Genomic DNA, 21,862 nt, shown 5'->3' with positions numbered 1-21,862 from the left:
CGGTTTTCAAGATGAAATATAGAAATATTTTGGAAAAGGACTAAGTCTAATTCAAATTGGTTTTCGTCACCATACTGGTTTTAAATGGATAGAAAGTATTTCTGAATTGATTGTTATAATTTAAGGTTTTTTTAGGTCCAACATTTTCGTGCATTACAACATCATTAAATTTGAAGCAATTGACCTAAACATAATTTGTTGAATCGTTTTTCCTTTCCTAATGCATTTTTCGAGTTTTTACTTTACTGATTGGCAGTGTTTTGCAAATAAATATGAGTAGTTGGAAACGTATTTTTAATAATGAAAGCTTGAATATATAATAATGAAATCGCATGAAATGACAATAATCCCAAATATATTTTGATTATTGTAAATAAGTTATTACTTATTGGAATCCTTTCTCCGGCTGTACCATCACATACATAAGTGTTTGATTTTTAATATGTATGGGTAAAAATTGAAATTATAAAGCCACTTAAGGAAACCACGTAAAACTCTCATTATTATAGTTTTATATTAAGTGTACGGTGTGGCCACATTTGTCAGTGGTTACTTAACCTATGTGGCCTAATGTGCTATCAAATGAGTCGCCAATAAAAGCCATAAATTATATTATGTTGATTGGAAGATTACTGCAACAACATTTTCCCCATAAACATGATTGCTATTTTTTGATTGGTAGCTGGAGGACACTAGAAGTTATGTTAACTCATGAAACATACATACAAACATATATTAAGGAGGATCATAAAGGAAATTATAAATTCAAATCAGCAAATTACCAAGCAATTGCAATATGTTCAGTGTCCTAGTAAAAACCTGATAATGGATTGTACCAAAGCTTTATATTTTTAGCATGTACTTACCGTCTGCATTATTTATAAGTACTCTAGTAATACTTTCTTTTAATCTGACTTTATTAGCATGACAGAATGTCATTTTGTTTGCAAAACGAAGTCCCTCGTTTGTATACGTTATTTTTACTACGCTTACATGCTATCGTTATCCTTCGAAAGCACTTTTTCCATTTTTTATGAAAAATAATCCATATACTTCAAAATAATAATAATAAGTTTTGTGCGTGAAAGAGTTAAACAGTTGTTTTGTTTTAAAAATAAAATAAATTTCTCAATCAGAATACGAAATTAGGCTATTTGTTTGTTATTATACACCTCCTAGTTATTATATTATGCGTTCAATGATAATTTTTACACAGAAAATCATTCATATTTTTTTTGTGTGTAAAAAACAGTTGATAGGACACGATTCAATAAAATGTGCAAATAAAACGGCAAAACTCATAATGTACTTACGTATCTACTAATATATTTATGTATAAGTCTTTATAAGTGTACTTAAAAGTAATGCAGGTGGTAATATAAGTTGTTATGTAATTACCTGTCATTACCCTGCTTTTAGTGAATAAATAAATAATTTTCAGAAATTAAACAGAATGTGTGTTAGAAAATATTTGTTCAATTCACAATCAAGTTGTATATTGTATCTATTGTAAAAATTAATAATAATTAAAATGGAATTTTATTATTAAAATTGCTTAGGGCGTTATAATTTCTTCATAGGGTTATATTTCTGAGTTTGGTACGAGTCAATATAATTGTTTTGTACAACCATAACGCTATTTTTGTATTAGAACATATTACATAGAAGCCAGAATTTGACCCCTTTTTAGGTGCTAGTATTCCTAATAGTATAAGGACTTAGTTATTTTATAATACTAAAATACTAGATGTATATGGGCATTTCCATCGTGACGAACGTGACGGTCGTACGTTTTAAAGAGATGAAATATATATATATATATATATATATATATATATATAATATATATATATATATATATATATTATATATATATATATATATATATATATATATATATATATATATTATATATATATATATATATATATTATACATACATATATATTTTAAAAATTCTTGTATTTTTATGTAGGACTTCAATAGCTCTATAAGTGGTCGGAAGAAGAAATTGGAATTTTTAATCAATATTAATCAATAAAAATTTGGAATTTTTATTGATTATTTTTCAGCTTTTAGAACTAAAAAAAAGTTTTCAGATTTTTTTGTACAAGCCGTTATGTGTGACGTGACGTGACATAACGTGATGTGACAAAATTTCCAATGATGAAATTTGCTATATTATTGCAAATTAATTAGTCTTTAGATTTATTTTGGACGGACATTGTTCAAAGTTTTTGGAATCGAAGAAATATTTCGACTATTTAATAACATTTTAGTTGAAAATAGCTCCCGTATAAGAATAATATAAGAATTAACATTAATTAACATCAAACTTTTAAAAATGCTTATATCACCATAAAATTAAACACAAAAAATTTTGACATACACAAAAATCGTTCATCCTAATTTTTTTAAAAATTGGTCCATGATTAGGCATATCTTCCATACAAAGTCCACATTTTATATACCCATAAACTTGGATATATAACAAAAATTTTGCCATCCTGATAATACAAACACAAAAAACTTCCAAATGTACAACTACTGACCCTTCTGATGATAATACAATAATCGGTCATAACGCCCATATAAAGCCGATATCCGAAAATCACTTTTTTCCATATATTTCTTAAAAATATCATTTGTTGAATTTCTGTGCTCTTTCTTCCACTTATCAACTAAAAAATCATAATTATCACCTAATTGAATAAATTGCATAAATATCACATCTTTTTAAATAACAGTATTTCACAATTTGAAGGTTGCACTTGAGAAAATTTATGTAATGTGACGTGACGTGACAGACTTTGAAATTCTATAAAAAATAACCCCGCTTAGAATTATTTTTCTTTTAAATTGAGTTCTATATACTATACTTGATTTAGATTCAAAGTTTTGAATACTTCTGAATACCAACTAAAAAGTTATCGGGATAAATCCTGTTTCAACATGACGAACGTGACATTTAAAAGTCTATGAAAGAAAACCGAAAATTTGCCTTTTAATGATCTTTATCTTTTTATATTTGTATGTTTTAAGATAGCTATTAATTCAACAAATGTTTTCAGATAAAAGTCCATTTAAATATTAGCCTTTAAAATAATAAAAACTATCAAAAGCAAATGCTACTAAAGGTGGAAAGATATGCCTGAAATATTATTGTAACTTTTAATTCCGATTTCTCATCATAGTGGTAAAGAAAAGCTTTGGGGTCTTTAATATAATAAAATTTGAATCTTTTTCTATAATAATAGAAGTTGAAATTTTATTTTTGATGACTTTTAGTTTTTAAGCCACGGTGGACTTTTCGGTGAAAATGCCCATATATAGTTTTTTGTTCCACTACATTTGTGTTAAGAAAATGTCTACTATTATAACTTTGCTATTTATTTGTCTCTTAATATTATTGTTTTATACCACTGCTGGAAAAATAATTTTATAAGATAAAAATTTATTGATAAATTAAAAAAATATATATATAATGGCATAAAAATATAATGCCCAATTTTACACTTTTAATCGATTTTCAGCAAACCATCACAGTGTGTATACATTTTTAAAATTTAAAAATTTATACTTTTATTTTTTTTATAAATATGTTGAAAATATAATTTTTTGTAAATTATAATATTGTACGGAATACTGTAAACACATTTTCAGTAATCAGTAAAATACTGCATTTTTTTGCAGTAACCAGTAAATTTATAGCAATTTTTGGCAGTAATCAGTAAAATTTACTAAATACTGAAAATTTTTCAGTAACTTGTTGAACTTTTTTCATTAATCAGTAAAACTTTACTAAATACTGAACATTTTTTCAGTAAACAATAAAAACTTATTTTACAGCATTTTTTGGTACTGCAAAGTGCCCATCTATGCTATCACATAACTCCACAAATTCGATTGGTATTATAAAATATATGAAAAGCAGAACAATTTAAAAATATAATTCGGTAATAAGAATTGAGACTAACAGTACTGTTAATTGAAATATTATTTATTATAGACATATTTTAGGAATGTATTTTATACAAAAATAAATTAAAAAATATATGTACATACATATTTTTATTTGAATTAGATAAGCAACTCCTTTTGAAAATCCTTATATATTCGACCTTTAGTTTTAGCACAAATTAGAAACTGATCTAGTTCTTCTATATTGAACTGTCTCTGTTTTGGGTTTTTAGACACTAGAATGTCTTACATACATTGCTGAAAACGCATTAAAATCAAATATAATATGATATTAAAATGAACACTACCTTTTCATGTTTTATTTACTTTAGATTTATCTTGCAATAAATGTGATTCAAAAATATCTTTTAAAATATTTTTGAATCACATATTGATTTTTTTGAATAATAATTTTTTGAAACAAATTTATTAAAGACACAAGTCTGTTAATTTAACAAATTTAGAAATTGTTAAAACCGAAATTTGATTGCAATCATGCTTTTACATTTTTGAATATAGAAAATCTAATCAGTTTATCGTTATTATCAACAAAATCGGTCCACAATTGGTCATAAGACCCACTTCCAAAAATCACTTTAAAGAACGTATTTCATAGGTTTATAAAGTTATCGGAATAAAATTCGACTTGTGTACATATAAACCATTCCACTAATTTTATTTTGATTTTTCCTTTATTGGTCATAGCTTCCATATTTTTTTCGGATAGGCCCGAAATTGGTCATAGCTCACATATAAAATCCACTTCCGATAATCACTTAAACGCACATATTTCATAAATTAATAAAGTAAGTGGGTAAAATTTGAATGAAATATGTTATGTGTGTACATAAATTATTGTCGGTTCATAATTGGTCACAACTCCCATATAAGAACCATTTCCGAAAATTATTTAGACGCACATTGACAATCAAAGTTTTAGGAATAAAATTCAACATAAATGCGTATTTCTGAAAATCACTGAATACCACATAATTTACTATTAAATGATAATATGTATTTGAATAAAATGCGACAAGATATGTGTATAGATTAGAGTGCTCCAAGCTTGTATGAAGGAAAAAATTTTTTATCCTACAGACCGTCCCCCACCCTAGAATTGTTCTATGGGTTATAAAAATAAGTCGTGCAAAAAATTAGGTTAATAGGATTACGTTAACTGGTGCCGCAACGGCTCTGAAGTTTGAAGACGCATTTACAAGGGGAAAATAAGCATTTTTTTCAGTTTACACGAAAGTTTTGTCATTAAATAATTTGTTTTGTATTTTATTGAAATTTTTGAAAATATTCCAATAAAACAATTGTATTACTTAAAATACATCTGTAGTTACTTGAATATTAGTTTTTGTCCTTATAGAATAACGTAAACCTGTTCTAAGCTATGGTCGAAAAATTTTGATATTTTTAACGGTCGTTTCAAAATTCAATAAAACCCGTTTGCAATCCCATTTAAGGGTTAATTTATTTTTTCACTATTATTTACTGTTTTATTCCCTAATCTGTTGTCCATAAATCCCTATGAGTTCTCCCAAAAATATTGAAATTTGTTTAACAAAGTATCAAAAAAACTAAAATTTGAATTTTGAAACGACCGTTAAAAATATCAAAATTTTTTGACCATAGCTGAGAACAGCTTTACGTTATTCTATAAGGACAAAAACTCATATTCAAGTAACTACAGATGTATTTTAAGTAATACAATTATTTTATTAGAATATTTTCAAAATTTTTTTTTATTTTTTTTATCACATTTCAAATTCAAGTGCTCTAAGACACGATAATGGCCTGGGGAATTTTTAATAACTGTGCTAACGCTATAGGTCGGAATATTCAAGTTCATTTGATGAAATTTGTCACGAAGCCTTAATAATTGATATTGGTCCATAATTTCGCTTAGCCTCCATACAACCGTACCCACGAATAGGAATTTTGACCTTATAACTATGTTAGATCGGACCTTATTTTAATATCATCGGAATTAAAGAAAACGCTTTATGTTATATTTAGTGAAATAATCAACATTAAAAAGTTATAGGTTATCGTGTGGTCGGCCATGATCGACTATACATTTTTAATTGTTTTTGCTATTATTAAATGTTTACACATGTACATAATTAACAAATACTTGACTTAAGACCAATACTTGACGTCAAAAGTTTAGTTATAAAGTATTATATTGACAAGTAGTATTATATGTAACTTCGGTTATATGATTGTTTTTAGCAAAACAACAAAAATGAATAAGGAAAGTTATTTCTTTTTTTAATACATACATATTTGTTTATTGCTTGAAAAACTGGATCTCAACAAAGAGACATTCAAATTTAAATAAAATAAAACTACATCGTATAAAAATGTCAGCTGCTAATTTAAATTGTATAAATGTCAAACGAGTAAATAAGTGGGAGTTTACACCAACATACCTTTTTAGCGCATTGTATGAATCTCAGCTCCAGCTAATATTTATTTTCATAGAACGTTTTTCATCTTGAATGTCATGTAATGATAGTTTCGAATTTGTTAAAGAACACAAAAGGCACAGTATTTTGAAAAGGATTAATATCACAATACTTTGTAAACACGTATAACGATAATTCGTATACAATTGTAAATATTTTTTTACAGATGCCATTTTACATTACAGAGTTTTTCAGAGTATTTGGACGCAATTATGCTCAACACTTTCAGACACCTCGTTTTTATATCGATAAAAATTAATTTGTCTTAAATGTATTATTTTTTATGTGTAAAATTTCGAAATGTGAGATAATAACAATCAAAAATTCAAAAGTACCTTATTTTCGTTTATTTTGCCTCACTGTGTAATATATTTTATTAATTTAATTTAAAGCCACACATTAATGATAAATATAATTTTGACAGTATACTAATAATGATTTTAATTAATTGTTAACATTAGGCTAAAATTTTAGCAACATGAAATAAAAACTAATTACAGTTGCATGTCACATGCTATAAAATTAAATGTTAAGTATTAGTTGGTTTATGTCACTTCAATAATATTTTTTATAAATTGATATCAAAATTATTATCATTATAATATGGTTCATATGACTAATTTACACTTTTTATGAAACATAAATTTAAGCTTTTCCAAAAACTAATTTCCTTTCTCTAAAAAAATAAAGAATTTAATTTCAATTTAACTTCAGAAATATTTTAATAATTCGTTGACAAAAAGAGATTTTTTAAAAGAGGTAGAGGGATTTACATCTACAATAAAGTTATTCAAGTAGAATTTTTTGATCATATTAGCGTTTACAAGTGAATTTTGATCGATTTCGATTTTAATCAATAGCCTTTGTCTTCGGGTCAAAATAATGGTATGTGACAAATTTTATTAAATTTTCTTGAATTCGATAGATTCTAAGCAGATTGGTCTACTTTATGGTGGGGGTGGGGCCAATATTTTGAAGTGTAACAAACATAAGCACAAACGCATAATACCCTACCCATTAATGTAGATTTTGATCGCTTTATTAGTAATTATACGTTAATTTTCACCTTCAAGCCATTTTCTGAAGGGGAGTTTGTATGGGCGGCTAGGGTCAAATGAGGCCCGATCATTGTCATTTATTGTTCTATAAAACTAATTTTTGCTGATTTTTATTGACATTATAAAACATTTTACGTAATTGTGGCCTAAAGGCCCGATTCGGGGGATACGGTTGTATGGGGGCTAGGAGAAATAATGGACCGATTTCAACCATTTTCAATAGCGTTCGTCCTTGAACCAAAAAAAATATATGTGCCAAATTTTATCAAATTATCTTGAAAATTGCGACCTGTAGCGTGCGCACAAGCTTTACATGGACACGCAGACAGACGGGCGGATATAGATAAATCGACCCAGAAAGTGATTCTGAGCCGATTGGTACACTTTAAGGTGGGTTTAGGACCAATATTTTTGGGTGTTACAAACTTCAGCACAAACGCATAATACCATCCCCACTATAGTGGTGTAGGTTATAAAAAAACATTAACATTTTTATTATGAATTAATTTTTTTATAAAATTTTAGTAATTAAAATGTGTGTCAAATCTAACAATATAATTGAAAACATTTTTTTTCTTTTATTACTCACCTCGGTCGATTTTTGTCTATCACTGTTATAATTCTCTTTGCCAATTATAGTTCGTTTGAGATAAAAAATAAATGTTTAGAAATCAAAAATACAAAAACAACATTTTACAAATAGTTTTTAAGCCGCACACATCTATTTCCGGACATGTGCCATCGCTATCCCCATCATAGCCACACAATGCTATTTTTTCTTATATTTAGTTGGCAAAGAATGTACGTAAAACATTGCGGTTCAATTGTATCAGTACAATCCATACACATTCGAGCAGTAGTTATTTAGTAGTACATGGTGCCGTAAATGTATTTTATTTTAAATCGCAATCAATATCAATCCGTTTAGATAAATGAACGAAATGAAAACATGTTTTACAAGATCCATAATCAATTGGCTTTTAATATAGATGACGTTAAATGGATGCAGTAATATTTATGTACGAGAACAAACATATCGATTTGTACATCTAACTAACTATGACCAAAACTTACAGTGTAAGTAATATTAGGGTTGTAATGAAATACTTATTTAAAGACCCTTTATGTTTACAATACTCGAGCGGATTAGAGAACTTATGAGTAAAAACACCTTCTATGCTTTACCGCAAACAATCCTTGTAGTTACAATTCTTTTTCCATAATATTTTTCATGTCACTTGTACGCCTTTTTCATTCTTGTCCATTCAGAGAGTAATATTACCCAACAATATTGCCCAATATTGTTCGGTTTACCAATCGGCTTAAAATAACTTTTTGAGTCGATTAAGTCATATCCGTCCTTCCGTCAGTGTGTCCATGTAAACATTGTGCGCTCGCTACAGGTTGAAATTTTGAAGATAATAAGAAATTTGGCACATACTTATTTCTTTTGGAGAATAAAGCCTATTGGAAATGATTTGAATCTATATCTCCCGAATAAGATTTAGAGTTCATAATAAGGATATTATTGTGTTTCTACAAAAATCGGCAAGACTTAAAGTCCTCTTCAGAAAATGATTTGATGGTCCAAATTTACATATAAACACTAATATCGGCGGCGGCTAAGCTCCGACTCGAAGCCGGTCGACCTCTGATTCATTGCTGGTAAACATTGACGAGACGTAGATTTTGTTTTTGTTTATCGTAAAAAAATTGTTTTAAAAAGCACTTGGAAAAAATTTGTGTTAGTTTTAAATTTCAAACTTACATTATTCGTATAAAAATTATTGTACAATAACTCACAATCTACTCTCATATAATTGAAAACGTTTTAAATACTTTTTTCTATTCATTAAAAAATATATTTGCAAAACAAAAGGGAAAATTATTTTATTTTAACAAAAAATGCAAATCATATTTTTTTGCTGTGTATTTTTTGTATGTTTGGATTCCAAACATACAAAAAAATACACAGCTGAATAAAACCAAATACATCTACACACACACGTGTACATCTTTTTCTATATACAGTGTTTTTGTTGCTTTTTTAACAATTTTTTGATGAAATTTTCAGAGGTTGTCTCGGATTTTTGCTCATATCTCCGTTATTTACCGACCGATTTTGCTGATTTTAAATAGCGATCTTCACGAAAGCATGTTTAATAGAATTATTGAAGATTCGGATCTCGCCGATATCTGGGGTCCTCTAAAAACTGATTTCAACAGACAGACAGACGGACATGGCTTAATCGACTCCGCTATCTATAAGGATCAAGAATATATACTTTATAGGGTCGGAAAATTATATTATAGAAATTACAAACGGAATGACAAACTTATATATACCCTTCTTCACGTGAAGGGTATAAAAAGTACGAAAATTCAGCATTTTCGTCCTATTGCAATACAACAGCCTTTGTCTTTGCTTCTACAAAAAATCACATCAAATTTTATCGTATTGTCTTCAAAAATGCAAAAGTTTTAGGGAATATATTTTTTTGTCGTGGTTTGACCATACTATCTTTTTTCTCTATCTAAAAAATCCAAAGTTTGTTTACTTTTCGTCTAATTTTCATGTTCTAGTTAGTATATACATAAAAAAGATGTTGCCTTAATGTTGGTATTTGTATCTATGAATAAGTTTATATTTTTTAAAAGTGGCGAGGAGATACGGAGAATGAAATAAAAGAAATTCAGCATCAACAAAGTGATTTATATTGGCAATTTTATTGCGTTAATATATTGCAATTTCCACCAAGCGTGGCATGAATTCACACTAACTACTGATACACCAAAGTAGTTAGTAATAAAGCCTCAAATTGTAGCAGCCACAAACAGATCACGCACTTAACGATAAAAAATCTATAGAAATGCATAGATAGACAAGTGTTAGTGTTACAATATGAAATAGAACAGTTTAAGCAACAGACAATATAAACATACATAAAGGACGGAAATTGGTCATGATCCACTGATACAGATGTACACATTCACCAGTTTAACGATAGATCGATCCATTCATATGTATCAGAAGCCAGTAAACGAAATTAACGATTCTACTAACTTGTATTCTACGTTCTGCGAATATACGCACGTGTTGGTGTGTTTACAACTACTTTTGCAATAATAACAATAATAACATCAAGCAATTGCAACAAATTTTCTGATTAATTTACGATCAATTGCGGCACAAGAAATATTTTACAACATATTACAAGATTTTTGTGCAATTTGTCGTAGCATTCCTTTTTTTCATATGTTTTTTCATTCGAAAATAAATTGCAGTAACGATCCCGGTTTAATGATCGTCATGTTTTATTCGTGTGTCATATTACAAAAAGTTTGTTTGCATTAATGACGATCTAAAAGCAATTTCTTTTTAAATAAAATTACTAATAGGCGATAAACTATTTATTTTAATGAACACATTTAATTAGTATTACACTGATTATAAGACCATACGTAGTTTCTTTCAAAATTGCTTTTCATTCTGATAAATTTATTACAATTTTATATTAATATGTAATACGATTTTTCTTAGCAAAATAAAACTGTCAATGAATGATGGACATTAGGATTATTATCAGGAAAACCAAAAATATGCTCTAAACAATCTCAAAATCCTTATTGCGGTCATAACTGGGCACTGACCACTGGGCTACAACTTTATTATATTTACAATGAACCAGCTGCAATAATGAAGAGGAAAATGAAAGTAAAGAGCATTTTCTCTGCCAATACCCCACTTTTGCGACTTAATTCCTGTCTTGTGGCCTTCGGTAGGTTAGTGTTTTAGTCTGGTATACCGGAGGTGGTGGGTTCGATTCCCACCTGAGACACTAGTTAAGGATCGCACAACAGGGTCGATTGAGGCCTAGGTTTATTTCATCGGATTTAATGTATATACATCCTCCTTTCAAAATAACTAATTCCTGTCTTAGTCGACGAACAATCATAAATAAATACTGCTTATCAAATGAACATCTGTCTTTGGTGTATATAAGCTATTTATCGATGAAAAAAATAGGCTTTGTATAGGAGATAGGGTCAAAGATCATCATCATTGAATTTAGGAAAATAATATATTATTAGGATCAAATAATGGCCGATTACAAAAAATGGCAGTGTCATTTATGGATATTGTATATAAAACTTTTTTGTTAATTTTTTTTTTGGAGAGATAGAAGTATAATTTATATAATTATGGCATAACTAGAACAAATCGGTAAGTTTAGGTAAAATGATGAACCAATTTCAAGCATTGGGTCGAACGGTATAGTTGCGTATAACGTATAATACTATAGTGGTGTAGGGTATAAGAACATTAATCTGTATTATAACTAAATAGTCATTTGACTAAAAGAGCTACTATATATTAGCTTACCTCCTTTGCTGGCAGAGGGTCTGGCCCAAGTCCATTCTGAAAAATATAAAATTGAAAACATTATTACTTTTTGAAATAAAAAAGCTCGGGAATTAATCAAATTTGTATATATTCTAACTGAATCAAATTTACCAATGCATTGGAGCAAATTATATCCCGATATGCAGTCATCGGAAGTCATGTCTCTTGACATAATATTCCTCATACTTATACATTAATATTTAAGTAAACATATTAATCGCCAGGGAAACCAAAATTATCAAATACATGTTTTTTGTCGTGAGTCAATTAATTTAAGAATTTTGACATGGATTTGTTAGAGCATATTTTTGCACATTTTACTCATAATCAGCATAGTTTGACTTTTGTAGCATATTAAGCGAATATTTTCGAGTTTTTAAGCATATTTTACTCTTTTAATGCATAGTTTGATGTTTTTCGCTTTAGATTTTCAAATTTGTAAATTAAAAAAAAATAAATCTTAAACATTAAAAAAATAAATTTTTTTTAATTAAAAAATATACCTACAATACATAACACGATTTATAAATCATATATATGTATGTTCAATTTACAATCAAGTTGTATTTTGTACCTACTAAAGTGTAATAAGAGTGATCGTGAACAGATCTTTGCAGCAAGTCATAAGCTTTTGTTCTCAATGAAAAAAAAACAATCAAAACAAATACACATAACAATGTCAAAAGATAAAAAAAATCTAAAAATATTACATATATCAAATATGCGAAATAAACCAAATTATTATTATTATTATTATTTTTTTGGAATTTCCAATTCTTTTATTTTCTTTATTCCACATTTTAAACTAATAAATAAACTGTTTTTCATAAAATTTTAGTTTTTTTTTTTTTTGTTTTGGTAAGACCTGGTTCACACTGGGAAGCCTTTGATTGTTGAAATAAACAATTGGCAACACTAAACTTTCTTACAACATATGAAAAATTGTCGTAGGAGTTGTATAAAGCTTTTGCATAGATAATACCAACAACATTATTATGACTATTGTAGCACAACGCATAGAACTCTACAACATCGATTGTGAATTGAACAATGATGTTATAAACCAAATTAGAATTAGTTCAACTCATTTTATTGTCACGTAAAACAACACACGCACATAAAATAATATGTGTGAGGTGTGTGGCTAAAGTTGTTTTATCGTTGTAGCAACAGACATAAAACAACAAAACATATAATGGTTATTTATAACAACATAACATACAATAGTTATATGTATAACATATAGCAACATAACATAAAATGGTTATTTGTAATTTGAAATATATGTGTTAGTAACATAATATGTTTTCATCGCTACCATTACATAATTATTGAAAAAATAATTCTTTTTCAGTGAATCATCTCAAGTTTACAATTGCCATAAACTTGAAACTGATTACAGAAACAAATATATTATAATATTTAAATAGAATTTAAATAACAATTTTATGTTTTTGATAACAATATATTGTTACAGTGAACATAGTTGAGTTATAGTAACCATGTCAAACTATGTTTTTCTCTGCGTATATTAAACTTTGAAGTCCCACTCAAAAGTATGAGCCACCTACTTTTTATATATAATAAATCTCCAAAAATGGGATGTTATTTAATTTTAATTTAAGAAGTTATTTCATTTCGTTGGGGCATTTTATATCCTACACCACTATCGTGGGGAGGGTATTACGCGTTTGTGCAGATGTTTGTAGCACCCAAAAATATTATTTATACCAATCGGCTCAGAATCACTTTCTAAGTCGATTTAGTTATGTCCGTCTGTCCATACGTCTGCCTGTGTGTTTATGTAAACCTTCTACTCTACAGGTCGCACTTTTCAAGATAATTTGATGAAATTTGGCACATATTTTTCTTGGTTCAGGGACGAACACTATTGAAAATGGTTAAAACCGGTCCATTATTTCGCCTAGCCGCCATATATCTGCAAAACTTAGTTTTATAGAACACTACTAATTTTTATATATATACAACTCCCCTTCAGAAAATGCCTTGAAGATCAAAATTCAATTATAATTTCTAATAAAACGATTAAAATCTACATAAATAACTTTGAAGTAGACCTCTACCAAAATTTATAAGGATATGGCCACATTTACCCTTACTCCCCTCTTGTAGAAAATATCTTTTTTTGTCAATAATACGTAAAAATATTTATTTTTTTTAAAATTATCCACTTTTTTAACATACTGACTGGTTAGGGTCCCAGTAAACAATATTTTTAGACAGTCTGATGTGAAAAATTTTCTGTAATTATTCTTATAAGGAGTGAGATCGAAAAATTCTTAACATACATATATGTTTATAAAAAAGAAACCACTAAACTTACAGCTTTATTTTTTTTATTTGATTAAAATTATTATTACAATTTACAAAAAAAAATATTTTTATAGTTTTAATCACTAGTGATGAAATTTTGAACCCTTTTCGGAAACCCTTCCATTAACGTTTTTATAGTGCTTTCTGTCACTTTGCTCGAACATGTAGTCCATCTCCGTTTAAAATCTACCACACTTTTGGACACCTTTTTTGTACTCTTCAATTCTCTTTTAACAAGAGCCCAATATCTCTCCACTGGCCTTAGCTCCGGGCAGTTTGGAGGATTTGCCTCTCTTGGTACAAATACCACATTATTGTTCTTGTACCACTCAAGGGCTTGTTTACCATAGTGACAGGATGCCAAGTCAGGCCAAAAATAAGTGGACACATTATGAAGTCTTATGAATGGAAGCAGCCTTTTTTGTAAACATTCCTTGATGTAAATTTCGGTATTTATAGAGCCCGTTGTAACAAATGATTGGCTTCTTTTGCTGCAACTGCATATTGCTTGCCATACCAAGAACTTTCTGGGAAATTTTGTCTGCTTTTGGGTCCTAAACTTTTCTTCAACATTCCCTCGAGCATCAGCAACATAAAACTTTTGACCTGGAAGTTGCGAAAAATCTGCCAGAACATACGTTTCGTCATCCATTATGCAGCAAGAATATTTTTTTATAAAACTTGACTTCAATTTCCGTGCTCTGTTTTTGGCCTCTAAATTTTTAGCAGCGTTCCTGTCAGGAACTTTTTGAGCCTTGTATGTTTTTAAACCTGCATTAGCTTTAACTTTTCGTACCAAATAGTCCGAGCACTGAGCTAACCGAGCTGCTTTCCTACCGGATGTGTTGGGAGCTCTTTTGAAATGCGTTCTATTTTTTTGGCTTTAGAAACATCATGTGGACCATTCCTTCTACCTGAACCAGGTTTTCTATCAACTGACAAGTTCTCCCGGTACTGTTTAATAACATTGGAAACAGTTTGACGGCAGACCTTTGCATGCTTGGCTAACTTTTTGTAAGACCAAGTTGGGTTTAATTGAAAATATTTAATAATTTCAGTACGCACTTTTTTCTGGTCACTCATTTTAATCAGATTAACAAAAAAATTAATATAATTGACATTACACATAATAACAGACATGTTTTTCAAAGGTAACTTGATCAAAAAAAAAATCAAATAATACTTTGGTTGAAAAATGTAATGAAAAACGTGTGTTAAGAATTTTTCGATCTCACTCCTTACTTTATCAGAATTTTTAACGAATAATATAAATTTTCTTTAGAAATTTTACAGAATAATCGGCAAAAATTTTGTTAGACATTTCTGCACATTTCCTGAAGTATTAAAGTTTAACATCAGACTTGTCTGCACATTGTATAAAGCGAATTTTAGTGTTACGACAATTACGAGACTTATCTGCAAATTGGCGAAGGACAATTTGTTTTTTATTCCTATATTATTCTTTAGACATAAAGGAGAATAGTCTGCAAATTTTCTGAAGTAAAATATAAAATGGCTTTCGAATAATATCCGATAAATCAGCACATAATCTGAAGAGAATTGTTTTTGTAATTTCATCAGACAATTAAGCGAATAATATAAATTTCCTTTAGATATTTAACAGATTAGTTTACACATTTTCTGATATTTTTTGCTCAGTAATTTTATTCCCTTTTTCACTTCTTTTTTAAGAAATCTTTGCGGCAACTCAGCACATTATCTGAATGAAATTTTGTTTTTTTTTTAAATCTTGCACAAACCTGTTTATATTTTGAAATTCGGCAACTGTACTTTAAAAAGGAATCCATTTTTATTTTCTCAGTTAGTTTTTGGAAATATTAAACAACATCTGCATATGTTATGATTATTGTTTAAATTTCTTTAAACTTTGTTAATACACAAAAAATTAGCAAAAAATTACATTATTTTTTACTTTCGTACGAAATGTCAAAAAGTACCCAAATTTGAGGACTTATTTAATTTTTGTTATGGGGAGTTATTTCATGACGCCTTTATATGGGGTAGGGTAATTTTTCAACTGACACAAAAGTTAGTAGACAGGTTTGATTATGTCGAAAATTTTTTTTAAGAAAAATGTTATTGCTATGTATACTGTTTAAGGGCAGATATGAGTATTAAATTTACGAAAAAATTTAGGTTCCTATAAAATATCTTCCTGTTGAATTTCACCACTATAGATGTTTCTTTCAGACAGTTATGAGCATTAAAGTAATTTTCCATAGGGACTTTATATGGGTAGGCTCAATTATGGACTTATCCTTATAAAATTTAAATGTTGCTTTTAGCCGGTTATGAGCGATAAAGTAATTTTCTGAAGGGAGCGATATTGACTATGCTGGGTAGGCAATATCAAACTGAATTAACTAGAAGTATTTCAAGAAAATTTCAGCTCGCTATCTACTTCTATTTAGACTCTATCATGATCGGCTTTGAATCTTAAAGGACCAAGAATATACATATACTTTTATGGGTCTCAGTTGAATATTTTAACGGTCCACGTTTTCATATAGCCCCATACAAGTGGTAGTATAGCGATAAAATCGACATAAATAAGTCTTGTGTGATTCAATTTCTCTCTACCAAATTTTATGAGGATCGGTAAATAATTTACCTTAACCCTTATATATGGTCCACTCCAAAAAATGACTTTACTGTCTTAAATATAAGAGTTTAAATTCGATATTAATAAGTAAATTCTATTTACCAAATTATATATTGATCGGTCCATAATTAGTAATTTAATTAGTAATAATTAGTAAGTTTCCTACAAGTTAAAATCTAATAATAATAATATCAATTTAATGTTTATAGGAGAGCATTCCATTTACAGCATACGGTTTGATAGTGGGTATATAAGTCGACTCTTACTTGTTAATTATCCAGTTATTAACCGGCTGTCAAATAAAAAATACATTTAATTCTTTTTAATAAAATAATAAAAAATACGTTTTCTGTATTTGAAAAGTATTTATTTTATAGAATACTTAAAAATAGTGTACAAGAAAACTTAAAAAGCAAATGTTCAAACAAGCTTCTTGGACTTCTGATAATAAAAATTAATTGAAATATTCCATCTTACAAGAGCAGTTTAGAATGTGTGGTCTGCTTAGTGGGTAAAATATATGTTTAAATTTGCAGTGTGCTTAATCGCATTATTCGCTCATTATATGTTTTAAGGAACAATAACTAAAACATTCCCGCTGTTAACAACAAATTATTGCAAATTAGTTGTTGTACAATTTCAATCATCATTTTACGGCATTAGCAATTAATTGCACATTTATTCGTGTGTTTTAAATTGGAAAAAGTAATCAATTAAATTTGTTTCTTTTTTGCTTTTGTTAAATATTTTAATTTGAGAATTTACTACGTAGAGTTAAAAAAATAAACCATTTTATGTTCATCTATATATATAAAAATGAATGGGTGTTTGTTTGTATGTTTGAACGTTATAGACTAAACCCAGCAGTTCGACAAAGACAATGCATACGAAAAATACAGTAATTTCCACTAATATTTATTCACCTGGATGATTGTAATTCGTATGTTTGGGGTCATTCGTCACGAATGTACCCTTTGTAATCGAGAATGAAGACAGTCGTCACTTTAGTGTTCGCTTTGTAAGCAGGAGCGGGGACAGTCGTCTCTTTACTGTCCCCAAAAAACCTAGAGATTATACTCTTAAAAGTTGTTTTTTGTTGTACTTCCGAAAGTAGTTATTTTACCCATCTTTTGGAGAAATGATTATTACTTTCTACTAATATGCCACCATCTGGTTGACTCAAATTTATATCTTTCGGGTCAATCGTCACATTTATGTCCCATAGTATTCTAGAGAGTGAACACTTGAAATTTTTAACCTTTATTTCCATTAATATCATACCACCTGTTGGCTCCAATTCACATCTTTTGGGCCATTCGTCAAGAATAAAAGTAAATCGTCACTATACTAGAACACGTCCATGTCCAAGTTTTATAGCAAGAGAAGTAGCGCCAGGTAAATAGCTAGTAATGTGATTAACTTCCAAGAACCCATTTGAAGATTACCATCCTTTGACTATTTTTGACTGTCTTTGTAGGCTGTAGAGTGACGATTGACTTCCTCGTAGGACAAGCCCATGTTAAAATGGTTGCTCACCTAGGTAGTCAGTTGGCTAGAGGCCACCACAAGTAGTAGGTTAAGTGGTCAGTTCGGGACTGTCCCGTCAAACTGCTGGAATAGGTAATAGGCTACTTTTTATTTTGAAATTTAAAGTAGGCGAGGAGCCACGCCCATATTAAGAAAATATAAAATCCCTTTATTTGAGATAATATAACAGTTAGAGTTCTCAAATTTTGTGTGTCACTTTAGTGTCAACATGCAAGAGTGGACTTTCATCTGGGGGCCTTGGAGCCCCCAAATGACTGAAATAGAAAAATTCGTATATTTAAGAAATCATTAGATCGAGAATCTTCAAATTTTACATGAAGTACTTTGACATTCAAATTAATATTTAGAGAATAACGGCCGGACTTTCAAATTTCGTATATGTTAATATCTGTAAGATAATTCAAAATTTTCATAGATAGATAGAAATAGTCTCAAACTTGCAATAATTTGCTTGGCAACCCTCATATGTAACATATTTGTTCAATTCACAATCGATGTTGTAGCGTTGTATGTCAGCAGCTGCTACAATAGTCATAACAATGTTGTTGGTATTTTCTATGCAAAAGTTCACAACTCTTACGACAATTTTTCATTGTTCAATTCACAATCAAGTTGTATATTGTACCTACTAAAGTGTAGTAACAGTGATTGTGAACAGATCTTTGCAGCAAGTCATAAGTTTATGTTCGCAATGAAAAAAAAAAAAAAACAATCAAAACAAATACACATAACAATGTCAAAAGATAAAAAATCAAAAAATATTAAATTAATTAAAAATGCGAAATAAACCAAATTAATTTCTATGAATTTTCAAATCTTTATTTTCTTTATTCCACATTTTAAACTAATAAATAAACTTTTTTTAATAAAATTTTAGTTTTTTTGTATATGTAAACAGCTGTTTGTTTTTGATTTCAGTGTTACTACTTTATCGTTTTTTATGCTAAAATCGTTTGAATTTTTGTTTATATGTTGAAATAAACAATTGACAACACTAAAATTCTCTCACAACATTCGAAAAACATATGAAAAATTGTCGTATGAGTTGTATAGAGCTTTTGCATAGAAAATACAAACAACATTGTTATGACTATTGTAGCAGCTGCTGACATACAACGCATACAACGCTACACCATCGATTGTGAATTGAACACATGTTTTTCGAATGTCGTAAGAAAATTCAGTGTTGTCAATTGTTTATTTCAGCATATAAATAAAAAAATACAATCGATTTTGGCATAAAAAACAGCTGTTTACCAAAACAAAAATAAAATTTTATTAAAAACTGTTTATTTATTAGCTTAAAATGTGGAATAATGAAAATAATAGAATTTTAAATAAATAAAAAATTAATTTGGTATATTTTGCGTTTAATTAGTTTAATATTATTTGTTTTTTTACTTTTGACATTGTTTGTTTTGATTGTTTTTTTTTATTGTGAACAATCTGTTCACAATCACTGTTACTACACTTTAGATATTTACAATATGCAACTTGATTGTGAATTGAACAATTGTTAATCTGGAAAACTGTTGTGGTTAGAATTTTCGAAATCGTTAAGTGGGATTTGTATTTATAATAGAGGGTAAAACAAAAGTTTTTGTGTATCCCAAGGCATTAGAATATGAATTATTTTTAAGAATAAAAGTATATATTACATTGTAGGAAGTAAGATCTAAATAGTATTAATGTATTATCTTTGAATCTAAATGAAATACATTATCATCAAATGAATTATAATAAATTTTTAAGAAAAATAAAAACGAAAAAGTACCATAAAGTATCCAAAAGTTTCCTTTTATAAGTTTTGACTTAATTTAGACTCTACATACTTAATTTCATACTTTTCGTTTAATATTATAGAAAATTCAAAAAGTACCTTGTAAAAAACAAAATTCACGTATTTCGGTTCTCACCTAATACTTAATTTCATATTTCTAGGTTCAATATTATAGAAAATTATATTTTCTCGTCTAATCCGGGCTCTACTTACCTAATTTCATATTTCTATGTTCAATATTATTGAAAATTCAAAAATTACCTTTTGAAAAAAGAAAAAGCTCTCTTTTATGGGTTCTACCTAATCAGGGCTCTATATACCTTTTGTAGAACGAAAAAGTTTTATTTTATGGGATCTAACTTAAGCCAGGCTCCACATACTTAATTTCATGTTTCTATCCAATAACAATGTTGTGCTCGCTCTGTTACTCTTGCTCTGCTTTGTTTTTATAAACAAGCGTAAAATAACAAAATTTACAATATGATTGATTATCTATTTTGTTATTGTTTTTTTGCATATTCAGTCTGAGCATGAATCGGTTGTTTCGTTTCTTAGCTCATATCTCCGTTACTTATGGACCAATTTTGCTGATTTTAAATAGCGATCTTCCACATCTTATAGGGTCAGAATGACAAACTTATATTTACCCTTCTCACGTAAAGGTAATGGGTACACAAATTACTCACTAATACTTTTTTTGAAGTTGGTCCACCTCATGAACGGCCATTGCTAGACTTAAAATGAATTGGGGATCATCATAAAACCAAAGCAATATAAATTTTGAGAAGGGTAACAAAAACACGTACATACAAACATACATTAAGGAGTATTTTCTTATTACTTTGTTGTCGAATTATCGAAGTGTACATTCATTAAGTGTAACTCTGATATATTTTTTTATTTTTTATTTTATATAATTTTTATAAATAATTTTTTTCTAATTAAACCAAACATTTGCACCATTTATTATGATTAATTTTATTTTATTTTTATATATATTATCAAGTGATTTCTGAAGAGCGTAAGGGATTTGCTAAGACTAATTATGGACTGATCGTAATAAATTCTTACGGCAACATTCTGGTATATAAATGCTAAAGTAATTAAGCTAATATTTGTGACAAATTTTGTAAGGATATCATTATTCGGTAATTTTTGGAACTGGGCTTTGTATGGGAGATACTACGAACTATGAACGTTTATGAGATTTTCGGAAAAGAATCTTGTTTGAGAGCTACAAACAATTATGGTGCGATCGGAAAGAAATTCACAGTAATAATTTCGTACAGGTATCATTATCAGTGTTGCCAACATTGGTCAAGCAAAACGCACGCAAAAAAATTAAAAAGGGGTGAAAAAGCGTAATTTTCTAACTGAAAATGGGTAAAAAAGCACTAACGTTTTTTCAGTCAAATATTGTTTATTTTAATAAAAATTGCACATTATTTCGCTCATTTCCTACAAGACTCCAAAATTCGTTTTTTAGAACATTGGGCTACAAAACAAAACATGCGTCATACTAAAGTCTTTCACAGGTGTGAGTTAGATTTTTAGTAACGTAAGAACTATAACTAATGTTTGACGAATATTAGATAAATAAGATGAGAATTTTAAAAATAGTAAAATGTCATTAAACATTCAAACTGACAGGCACACTACCAACTGGCCAACCGATGT

The 21,862-nt window shown here is 28.5% G+C and overlaps 1 protein-coding gene across 1 annotated transcript in view; it reads right to left on the bottom strand.

The window, feature by feature from the left end:
* LOC111677306 (Krueppel-like factor luna) overlaps positions 1-21,862 on the bottom strand; it is a 190,636-nt gene that overhangs the window by 151,382 nt on the left and 17,392 nt on the right. The window contains exon 3 of the mRNA XM_046954727.1: positions 11,880-11,915. Within this exon, the coding sequence (XP_046810683.1) occupies positions 11,880-11,915 (36 nt within the window). The remainder of the gene's footprint in view (positions 1-11,879; positions 11,916-21,862) is intronic.

Source organism: Lucilia cuprina, chromosome 6, assembly GCF_022045245.1.
Source record: "Lucilia cuprina isolate Lc7/37 chromosome 6, ASM2204524v1, whole genome shotgun sequence".
NCBI lineage: Eukaryota > Metazoa > Arthropoda > Insecta > Diptera > Calliphoridae > Lucilia > Lucilia cuprina.
Note: the sequence above shows the minus strand (reverse complement) of the source record. Positions and strands in the feature narration are given on the sequence as shown.